The sequence below is a fragment of the Acomys minous genome, assembly GCF_964271855.1.
Source record: "Acomys minous genome assembly, chromosome: 17".
Taxonomy (NCBI): domain Eukaryota; kingdom Metazoa; phylum Chordata; class Mammalia; order Rodentia; family Muridae; genus Acomys; species Acomys minous.
The window spans coordinates 12348027-12359588 of NC_140500.1; the positions used below are offsets into that span (position 1 = coordinate 12348027).

The following is an 11562-nucleotide window of genomic DNA, read 5'->3' on the forward strand; positions in this document are numbered from 1 at the left end:
TTAAGATCTGGTAATCGCTTCGTTGCAGTTAATGCTAGTATTTAATATAAACGGTCACCAAATATTTTGATTGATTTTTTTTTCCCTTCATGGACATGAGTCAGTTGATTAAAGCTGAGTGCAATACATAGCTCTGAGAATTGGCTTATAAGAGAGACACTGACAGACTGTCTTGTGATAAGCCCCTCACAGACTCTAAAACAAAGGTTCTCCTCTTCTTCATGGCCAGTGGCCAGAAAGATTATGGCCAGAATCTTCTTCTTGAGCACCTTCAAGTAGGCGGTTGGAAACCAGGGCTGGGTGTCTACAATTCTCCCCGTCATGTTTTGATTTTCCATGACCTGTTTCGCCAAGATGAGTATCATATTTGGTCCTGGGCACGGCTCCTGACTCTGTGCCCCGTGCCAACCACCAGGCTGGAGATCTGTAAGCTGGGAGATGGGCCAGCTATTTGAAGCATATTGCATCAGACATTCCCTGGGGTGTAAAGGAAGGGCCCCTTGCTAGAAAGCAGGGGGAATTCTGCCCTCAGAGACTGGACTCAGTCGTTTTAACTCTTTGGCGAAAGGCCAGTCCTCCAGCCAGAAGCTATCATGTGGCCTGTAGAAAATTTAGACACAAAGCCCCCAGCTCTTGCTTTTCAGGAGGACACTGTAGCCTATTCTAAAAGATATTTTTGCCCTCAGGGGAACAGCTTTAAGAATGGAATGGCATTGTAAAAATATGACATTAAAAACATGTTAGTAGGTTTCCTCACTCACAAGCCATGTAAATGTTTAGGAGTAATAGTTTTTTTTTCTTTGCAGTGAGAAAATGAAAATTCCATATTAGCTGTCTAAAGAAAAAAAAATAAGCCTAACCTCTCATTTTCTTTTCGAGTTAAATATAATCATACAATTCTCAGTGGTGGAGAGATAGATTAGTGGTAATTATTGCATTTGTAAGTCAGGTCCTAGTGGTAGTTTGTGAACTAAGTTTATAACTTGTCTTTTTCAGACCCAAAATTCCATCTCGCCGGCACCCGTGACAAAGGCTTTATGATTTGACACTCCTTAGTGCTCTCTGTGTGTTGTGTCAGCTCTTGTGAACTATATTTGCTAGTCTGTGTGCTCCCTCAATACAATGCCTGACTCAAATGACTTTCTTATAAACTTAACTAAGAATACAGAAGAGTCCCTGGAGACCTCACTTGTGAATGGTAAAGCTGTAATCTGGGGAAGAAATAGACCTGCTTAGAGTGGTCTTAGGGTTCATCAGAGAACCAAGCAAAGCATGGGTCGGTGGTTTATCCCTTTTGATAATCTCTATAGCTACAAAAATATAACTCAGCTTTCAGCATCCTATAGTGTCTTAACTCCAGTTCAACTGATTCATAGTGGGAAGAAAAAAATTGAATCTTTTTCTGATTGGACATCTTTCCCACCCTAAAGTCCACAACCCAAGGGGCATCGGGGGAACAGAGTGATGAGAGCAGAAAGTAAAAGAATGATCTGGAAATCTTTCTCTCTGTGACCTCTCCACAGTCTCAACTCTGGGTCAGCAGTGCAGCTGGTCTCCTCGTGTCTTCTTTTGAGAAAGCTGGCCTGAGGCCACCAGATCTCTCCTGTGAAGGCGTGCTTAAGGAGAGAGAACATGAAAGATGGACGAAGTGTTTGCTTCCATGGGGTGTCACGGACCAGCCTAGGGAACTTATATAAGCATCTTTGTGGCCATCCGCTTCCTATCGGTGCTTCCATGGTTACACAGATTCACCCCTCACCTGCCTCTGAGTGAGGTTCTAAGAATGTCACACATGTGCCTGCCACCTTTCCTTAACCCCGTTCATTACGGAGACTGGCACGATACACTATTAAAATGAAATGTCCAGGAAGGGGGTGTAACAGAGTGAGAGGAGGAGCAGGCAGCAGGAAGGAGTTGGGAAGGAGAGCCAAGTAGGTGAAAAAAAAAAAAACCCTGACATTCCTCACGGAGTCCCAGCTGTCAGCCTGCAGGGTACGGACATATCCTGCTATTCCCCCTGCCAGGCAGAGAGGCTTACTGGCCTGATCTTCCGGGACCTCGCCAAGGTCTGCTGTGTCCTGGACTCTATAGCCATAGGCATCAGTGGGGTGTGAGCTGTTCATTTGGTAGTCTTATGACGGTCACGGACAACACATTAAATTGATCCTATGTACAGTATCAGGAAGATGACTGGGAGTGACAGCTCAGCTGTTAAGAGCATGTACTAGTCTTGTAGAGGCCCTGAGGTTGGGTCCCAGTACCCATGCCACATGGCTCACAGCTGCCCATGACTCCGGTGACAGCGGATCTGACATCGTCTTCTGAACCCCATGGGCACTGAACCCGCACATATCCACACACAGAGCCACACGTGACTGAAATAAAATAAACCCTGGGGAATGGAGGGAAACACTGGGGCAGGGGACAAATATCAGACAAATAAGTGGGCTCACGGCAGTCACATAACCCCAGGGAAGCTCACAAATGTGTCATCTGCAACTCAGATGCTAACCGTACCATCTCATCCTTTCTAATGCAGTGGCCTTTTAGTGCACATCCTCATGCCGCAGTGAGCCCCCAGCCATAAAATTATTTTGTTGCTACTTCATAAATGTAATTTTGCTACCGTTATATATTGCAATGTAAATATTTGATATGCAGGATATATGATATGAGACGCCTGTGATCGGGTCTTTTAACCCCCGAAGGGGTTGTAACCATCACCTCTTCTAATCTTAGGACGTGGGAGAAAGTAACAGATTCCTCGTGATGGCACTGATGTTCACTTTGACAACGTTCATGGTCACAACACACAATCATGTACTTTAATCATACAAAATCCAAAGAATAAAATGCCACTAGCTACACTGGTTAAAATGAATCTGACAACAGAAATGAAGAGAAAACCAAGAGAGTCTTCTGTCGGTATCCGTAGAGGTGCTTGACCGTGTTCTTGAGGGACGGTGACCCATAACTGTCCTAGCATGCTGAGTTCACTGCCGTGACTTCTGAATTCCCAGCTCCTCTGGGTGGGGAAAGAAAGTGCATTTTTACAGCCTATAGCTCTTGGAGAAACTGGTCTTGTGTACAGAGATGGACACAGGTGGACAAAGAAAAATAATAATAACAGATGCGAAGGCTAGGCACCAAGATTTCTGAGACTAAGTTCAGAGTCACACTCAACCCTGTTGGATCAGCTCTGGCTGTTTGAGAAGGATCGTGACATTAGTTCAAAAAGGGCCAAGGAAGAAACTCCCACTGTCAACAAGGAAGAAACCAACCCACTGGCAACTATGACAAGTCGGACAAATAATTTCTTTCCTACTCTACGTTGAAACACAGGTTTTCGTATTTGAAATAGGAAAAGACAAGCTGGCAGATGCGTGAGTAGACCCGCTCTCTTCCCCAACTGCCCACCCATTCCCGATCCCTCAGCTTCAAGGTTGGAGTGTGGCTCACACTCGATCTGTTTCTTTGAAGTAGATTTATCACGTCTTCCTGTGTGGCCATGCCTCTTCAATAGTGAGGTATAACTCTGTAATAACGTTGGTTCTTTCCAGGGCTGTGGAATTGGTAGAGGAGCTGGGCAGATAACAAGTCAGCGTTCTGATAAAACCACAATTATACAAAAATTATTGCACTTAAAAAAAAAAATCAACCCAGCCCAAGCAGCAAAGGGCCAACTAAACTGTCAGGAAGAGTTGCACTTCCTGCCCTTTGCAGAGCATTTTGACCTTTCTGGAATCATAGTGAATTTGGTCCATCAAATGTCCAGAAGTGAAAAGACTCCAAAAAGATACCACAGGCTCCTTAAGGCTACGTCCTCTCGGTTCTAGAAGAGAAGTCACCTCCTTGGCCACACACTGCACAGCAGGGACTCGATTTAACAAAGTGACTAAAGGGTCCCTACGAAACCTCTGGAAGCAAGGGAGGATGGGTAGGTATCATGTCGTTGCCTGTGAATGAAAGAAAGATAGTTAGCATCCTGGCACATTAACAACCGCCCCCCAGTGCCGCCACTGGTTCTCACTATGCTTAGCCCCACAACTTGTGTGTGTGCGGGGGGGGGGGGGGGGGGGCAGGGGGGGGTGGGGGGGAGGGGCATGATTTTATCTATCTTTTCAGGACTGGCCCTTTCCATGGCTCTGAATGTTTTCTCTCCACTCACATATTCGTCTCTTCTCTTCCCTCATGCTTCATCGCTCCAGCCGGCCCTTGGGCTGAGTGCAAACCCCCGAACATGTCACCAGTGTTTCCTTGACCCTTGACCTTCCCAAGTAGCTGCTCACACAGTAAGTGAAGTCGAGGAATTTTCAGAACCCATCGTCCCGAGGTTCTGTGGTCAATATTGTTTTTCTTTTGGGGAGTCTCCACTCCAATTCAAACTCTTTTCAGGGGGGTGGTCTTGACTCAAGTTCATAACTCTTATAGTCAACACAACATTTTTGCATGGTTGTCTAGGCTGAGGCGGAAGGCGGTGTCTCTAAGTGGCAGACACAAATCCTATATAAGGGTGATTAAAGGGCCTGGGAATATCCATGAACTTCAGAAGCTATGATCTCCCTTTTAGGGGCAGGGCATTGACGTCTCAAGCCAACTATGTATGGCACAGAATTTGCCGTGCATATTTGTGACTCCCTCTGACCATCTCTGGGTGCCTCCAAGTTGGACAGAAAGGCTGGAACGAAGTCAGCGTCTACCAAGGTCCCTTTATGTTAACAGCCTCTCCACTTACTGCTCTGGATTCAGGACTAGGACTTGCTGACGTTCTCGTAGATGACGTCACTGATGCAGAACTGTTGCTTCTTCCTCAGCCACATCAGCTGCACACACTGGTGGATAAAAATGTACTGCTCCTAGGACAGATAGCAGAGGCAGGCCTCAGAGCGGGGCACGTGTGAAGAGGAAGAAGCTATAGCAGGCAGCATGACGATTAGGATCTGCTGCGAAAGGAAACCGTTCTCATGTCTTTCCAGCAACAATTTTATTATATTAAAATCCAGGGAACTGAACATTAAAGGTGTTTTTATCAGTAATAACTCTTAGAACATCATTTCCTTCTCTCTCTCTCTCTCTCTCTCTCTCTCTCTCTCTCTCTCTCTCTGTGTGTGTGTGTGTGTGTGTGTGTGTGTGTGTGTACATATCTGTGTACATGTCCATGTGTGCATGTATATGAATGTGTGTGTGTGTGTAGGTCAAAGGTCAACATTAAATAGCTTCTTCTTATCACTCTCCACCTTAATTTTGTGGCACAAGGTTCCTTACTGAAGCTGGTGCCTGTTAATTTGGCAAGACCAGCCAGCCAGTGAGCTCCCCAAGGCTCCCCATATCTCTGCCTCCGGGCACTAGGAATATAGGCCAGTGTCCCATGCCCTACTTTTAACGTGGGTGCTGGGGACCCTGACTCCGGTCCTTATGCCTGTGCAGCAAGGCCTTTACCCACTGGGCCATTGCCTTGGATGCTCCATACAACAGAATGTCTTTAATGTACTTTTCTAGCTTTACTGTGGTATAATAAATGAAATGCAGATGTAAGGTATAAAACATGGTGGTGATCTGGTACACGGAGTGAGATGGTTTATCAGTCACATCAGGGAACAAGTGTCACCTCACATGGTTGCCATTTTCCTTTCTGGTGGTGATAATAACATGCCAGAATTACCCTCTCAGCATGTGTCAGGTACTCAGCCCCCAGCTTTCTAAGGTGACATTGCTGTGCAGTGTAGAACATCACTTCACAGTACCGAAGGCAATGGACATGCAACTCAAGGACTTTCAATAGCCAAAACGTTTGCCAGTCATGGTGGCTGTGCATACTTTTAATCCCAGCACTCAGGGAATCAGAGACAGGAAAATCTCTGTGAGTTTGAGGCCATCCTCATCTACAAAGCAAGTCCAGGACACTCAGGATTACACAGAGCAACTCTGTCTCAAAAAACTAAACCAAAACAAACAAAACAAAACCTACCTCATGGTACATTCACATGAACTCCCTAAGCATAAATTTTTAAATAATGAAAATGGAAAGGGAAAGATGGGTTAATTTCTTCTCGATTATATCAGAAAAAGAGATCTTAAAATTATAAGCAATAGAAATAAAATGCAAATAAAGATGTCAAGCTCTATGTAAAAAATGGTAAAGAAAGGAAGAAAATTAGAAAGGATACGCTTTCAAAGTTACTCCCCAGTTTTTTGTCTCAGAAATCAGGAACACTACAAATAGACAAACACACAATACACAGATCATGCCTGGGAGGCACAGTGTCTTCTATTCCTAGTTTGTAGCAGTTTAGGGTTAGTAAGCAAGTTTTGAAGCAAATAGAGGGAATATTAAACCATACGCAACAGTGGCTGCGTAACTCTGTTGGGGGCACATGTCAGTCATCTCAGTGGTAAGGAGGAGCCTGAGGCAGAAGGAAAAAGAACTGAAAGTCAGCCTGGGCTGCACAATGAGGCCATGTTTCTGAGAATAAATAAAGGCCAAGTAGTGAGAAATGTAAGTTAAAGTGGTTGTGTTCACCTATGAACTGAACACAGCTCACGAGGGGTTAGGGAGAGTCAGTGATAATTCTGAGCTTATTAATGTAGTTGCTGTTTCTTACTGTTGAAGAGGTAAAATTAATAAATGGTATGGACACAGATCATAGTACAAAGCAGCAAAAATTGAAGTTAATGCTCAGTAGATATTATGCTATAAACATACAGATAACGGGAAAATGTAGAAAATGTTTAATATTCCACACATTTTTTAAAAACCCTAAAGAAACAGTCTCTGAATTGGGGTTTAAGAACTTTGCATGTATATATGTATATTTCTGATGTGTGTGTATCTTATACTATTGTGCATATTAATATGCTATGTGAAAATTCAGTGTGAAAGAAATACATGCATGTGTATTTTGTAGCACAAGAACACAAACGAGTATTTATACATGACTGAAACCTGAAGCAAAATCCCCCAGACACTAAGATTCATTATCACTATGCTATGAAATAGGTTAACCTCATGATTTTTCTCCTTCTTTACCCCAACTGTTTCATTGTAGGGAGTACAATTAAGCATTACCTCTAAATCAAGTGCAGCCAAGATGGCCACAGGATTTTAAACATCTTCATATAAACAGCTTAACACAGAGGATAAAAGCCAAGACTTCAAGCCTTAGCAGGTTAGACATCATCTCTGAGTTCTCAACAAGCTTTGGGTAAAATACATTCCCTTATGTTATGATAACATCTCAGTACACTGAGGCACCTATGGTGGTCCTCACACATCGCTCCATTATTTCTGGTGTTAAATAAATGCTGGAAACGGACAGACTCTGGTCTGGACTCTCGCTGCGTGCCTGCCCAGTGGCCAAACTTCGTGTCAAAACCAAAGCAAGCACAACACACTTTCCTTCAGTGGTGTTGCCGTGGTAAGTTGTCCATGCTCCTGTAAAGAGTCTGTCATCCGTGATCTTTAAAGTACTGTAATTAAACTCACTGGGTCACATGTACACATAGACCTGAAAGTAGAAGGAAGAGTAGTGGGGAGAAGGGAGGGTTTAGTGGGAGTAAGAAGAGAGCAATGGGGGTAGGTGCAAGTGATGAAAATATATCTGTCTACAAACACCGTAATGAAACGCCTCATTATGTATAATCCATCTAATTATTATGTATAATTGGTAGACGTTCATTAGAAAACCAAAACCTCCAAACCAAGTAGAAACAATGAGAACAGTGACAAAGCCACACAGCATAGGAAAAAGTAGGTGAATGACTATTTATAGGCAAATCCATATGACCTGCAGAAAGCCAGGCTTCCCATAGTGAGGCCAATCTGCTCAAAGCAAAACCCCACCTGACCCCCAGAGAGGCCATGGAAGGAAAGCAAACAAAATACTTGCTAAGAATAGAACAGAGCACAGGGAAGGAGGGGAGAGGGTTCTAGCCACCTGCAGGGAAGGGGAGAGAGTCCCAGCAACCTGCAGGGAAGGCGGGAGGGGGTTCCAGCCACCTGCAGGGAAGTTGGGGGGGAGAGAGTCCCAGCCACCTGCAGGGAAGGGGGAGAGAGTCCCAGCCACCTGCAGGGAAGGGGGGAGAGAGTCCCAGCCACCTGCAGGGAAGGGGGGAGAGAGTCCCAGCCACCTGCAGGGAAGGGGGGAGAGAGTCCCAGCCACCTGCAAGGAAGGGGGGAGGGGGTCCAAGCCACCTGCAGGGAAGGGGGGGGAGAGAGACCCAGCCACCTGCAGGGAAGGGGGGAGAGAGTCCCAGCCACCTGCAGGGAAGGGGGGGGAGAGAGTCCCAGCCACCTGCAGGGAAGGGGGAGGAGGTCCCAGCCACCTGCAGGGAAAGGGGGAGAGAGTTCCAGCCACCTGCAGGGAAGGGGGGGAGAGAGTCCCAGCCACCTGCAGGGAAGGGGGGGGGGGAAAGAGTCCCAGCCACCTGCAGGGAAGGGGGAGGAGGTCCCAGCCACCTGCAGGGAAGGGGGAGAGAGTCCCAGCCACCTGCAGGTATCATACCATGGCTTCAAAGCACTTTTATGGATTCTGTCATCCTATCTACTGTGTTCTTTATGACAATGGGTGAGGAATGTCAGTCACATTGTAGGGATGAGAAGTGAGGGCCGGAAGAGATGATGGGTGGAGTCATAGAGCCTAGGCTCCGGCCCTCTCCTAGGTTCTGGCATTGTTTCATCTCTCACAAGAATGGAGAAGCCCTGAGGTGTTTCTGGTCAGGTGAGAAAGGGCACGGCCAAATGGACTGACCATGCAGGTTGTTGACACAACATCAAGAGAGACCCGAGAGCGTGGCCGCTTGAATTAGTCACCTAGAACATTTCAGTGGATAGCGTGGTGTGATGGAACCACCAAGGCAGGCAGTGTGGAGAAGGTTGGGAAATCAACAGTCAAAGATGAGAGGAAATATGCTCTTCAACGCCTGCGGTGTATGTGCCTAGAGACCAGCTCTTAGCGGAGACTGATTTTGTCCTCTTGATTGTTGTGCCTGATTGACAAGTGCAAGAAAAATCACTTTGTTCTTTGCCCTCTCGCTTATTAACTAAGCAAATTAGCAGGCAGAAGGCTTTGAGCGTGAGTGGGCTGAAGAACTAATGTGAGATAAATCAATTTGTATTGGAAAATACAGGTCAGACCAGGGAGAAGAGAGAAACAAGGAAAAACAAGGTAAGTGAACGAGATGTTCTCAGATAAAACTGACAAAAATAAGAACATGGAAGGTGTCCATTTCGGAATCCCAAGGGAACTTGGGTAACGTTGGGGGGAGGGGGCAGGAAGCTAAGAGACCTGTGCCCCATTTCATTACTTTGAATCTTCCAGCAAGTTCTTGGAAGGAATAGCAGACTTTCAAGAGACTGTTTACATGGAGAAGTCAACCAGGAATGTTGCTGTAAAGAAGGAAGCCAGTGAACTAAAACGGGGGCCAAAAATAAGGGGAAAACAAAGCACTGCACTGCCTGTGCAGGAAGCCCCAGGGAGGCTGGTCCGGCTTCTGAGGTTATCACATTGAAGACAAACACAGTGGAGCTGGGAAGGAGCAGGAACATCTGTGTGTGCAAAGGTAGTTTTAAAAATGGATTGACACTCCGTAGTTGTGAAAAATCAAAAGTAAACCACCTGTAAGCAACACCTACAAAGTTAAAAGAGCAAGTCAGATAATTCATCACACAAGATCCTTTGAAGTACGGGGATTTACACTTATCATATGGCAGGGATTCTAAACCTTCTTAATGCTGTGGCCCTTTAGTACAGCCCCTCGTGTTGTGGTGACCCCCAACCATAAGATGATTTTAATTGCTATTTCATAACTGTAATTTTGCTAGTTATGAGTTGTACTGTAAATCCCTGTGTTTTCTGGTGGTCTTAGGCGATCCCCGTGAAAGGGTTGTTCAACTCTCACAGGTTGAGAACTGCTATCTTATAAGACCATGTTTTGTAAAATGTACATGACATACAAATGCAATGGAGGTGGTTTTATTGCATATTAGGGTATGGGTTTATCGGAGTTAAAAACCAAAAAAGTTCAGGCTTCAATCCAGCCCTCACGTCCTCGCTCCCCATCTCACCCTTATCCTCCCATCACTTTCCCCTTCCAACTTCATATGCTGTTTTGTTTTGTTTTTTTTCAAACCCACTGAGTCTACTTAGTGCTGTTTGTGTGTGCATGCCTGTGGGACATCATTGGACTGTGGGTGGCTTTCCCATGCCCTGCATCCCTGCAGAAAACTGACTGCCTCTCCCCAAAAGTCATCAGTTTCCAAGAGCACCCGGGTGCCCATCTCCCCCTGCCCCACCATGCTGGGTTTTTGTCCGTCTTGATCTTGCAGAGTTTGAGCATGCTGTGCCTACTGCTCCAAGTTCCTATCTGCTGTGCTCTGAAAACAATGCCTCCTTATCAGTAGCTACTGCGTCTGGCTCTTGTAATCATCTTTCAAGATGATCCCTGAGCCTCGGGAGGAAGGAATGTGACATAGACTTCCCCTTTACGGCTGGATGCTCTGCAGTCTCCTATTTTCTGCAGCCCATCCAGTTGTGGGTCTCCACTGAGTTGCCAAAAAAGAAGCATCTCTGAAAGGGCCACCATCCTGCCTAGGGTGTGCTTCCTAGGCATCACTAAGACGTTTGTTAGTGGGTCACTAACTCCAAACTACTGTGTGCTGGGTGCAGCTTAGCAGTGGAATATATTTGAATGGTTCTGCCAAGCCTTGCTCAGGTGGGGCTGGGAAGACAGGTGGGAGGTGGTGGCGTGGGTCGGGTGGGGGTGGGGGGGTAGGGGAGCAAACAAGGGTTAGAAAGTCAGCGTTGGAAAGACTCTGCCTTTACCCTCCAGGTTATTTGAGTTAAACTGACATCTAGTGGTTCCTGGTGGAAGCTGCAAGGCAATAAAAGAAATCTCTGGTAAGAGAGGTTAGGCTTGACCTTGTTCTAGTCCACAAGCATTCCCTGTCATCCTCCCGCCACTCTCCCCTCACCCCCACCCCCACTTCTCCAGGAAAAGCACTGTTGTGCTCTTGAGGCTGGGGAGTAACGTAATAGTCCAGTGATGTGGATTATAAAGAAGCCACTGTGCTTGGAGTTTTGCCCTCATGCAGGCACACTCTGGCCGTGGCTGCTGGAGGTGTGCTTGTGGGCTGAATACACACTAAAGCCTCAAGGACAGGAAGGTCTGGGGAGAAGAGGAGGCGAAGGGAATGTTGGGTAATTACACTGGGGGAATTCTGGGCTGCACCACCCTTCCATTTAAGGCAGTGGTTCTCAACCTTCCTAATGCTGTGGCTCTTTAACACAGTTCCCCGTGTTGTGGTGACCCCTCCCCGCACCCCGCCCAAGAACACAAAATTATTTCAATGCTACTTCGTAACTAATTTTGATACTGTTATGAATCATAATGTACATATCTGATATGTGACCCACAGGTTGTGAACCGCTGATTTATGTGTTAGGGACAGTGGTGGTGGATGTAGACAGTGGGGGCTGTCTATGCCTAAAGCCAAGCAAGACAGAAATCACAAATACAGCCAACGGTTATTATCAAAAGTAAACTGAGACAGAGTCACATGGAGGA

General features: G+C 46.1%; 1 protein-coding gene across 3 annotated transcripts in view; it reads right to left on the reverse strand.

The window, feature by feature from the left end:
• Positions 1-2796: 2796 nt before the first annotated feature.
• PTPRO (protein tyrosine phosphatase receptor type O) overlaps positions 2797-11562 on the reverse strand; it is a 204977-nt gene continuing 196211 nt past the window's right edge. For all 3 annotated transcript variants that reach the window (XM_084765391.1, XM_084765392.1, XM_084765393.1), the window contains 2 exons: positions 4736-4856; positions 2797-3956 (listed from right to left, as the gene is read on the reverse strand). In XM_084765391.1, the coding sequence (XP_084621517.1) occupies positions 4752-4856 (105 nt within the window). In that variant the 3' untranslated portion in view covers positions 2797-3956; positions 4736-4751. The remainder of the gene's footprint in view (positions 3957-4735; positions 4857-11562) is intronic.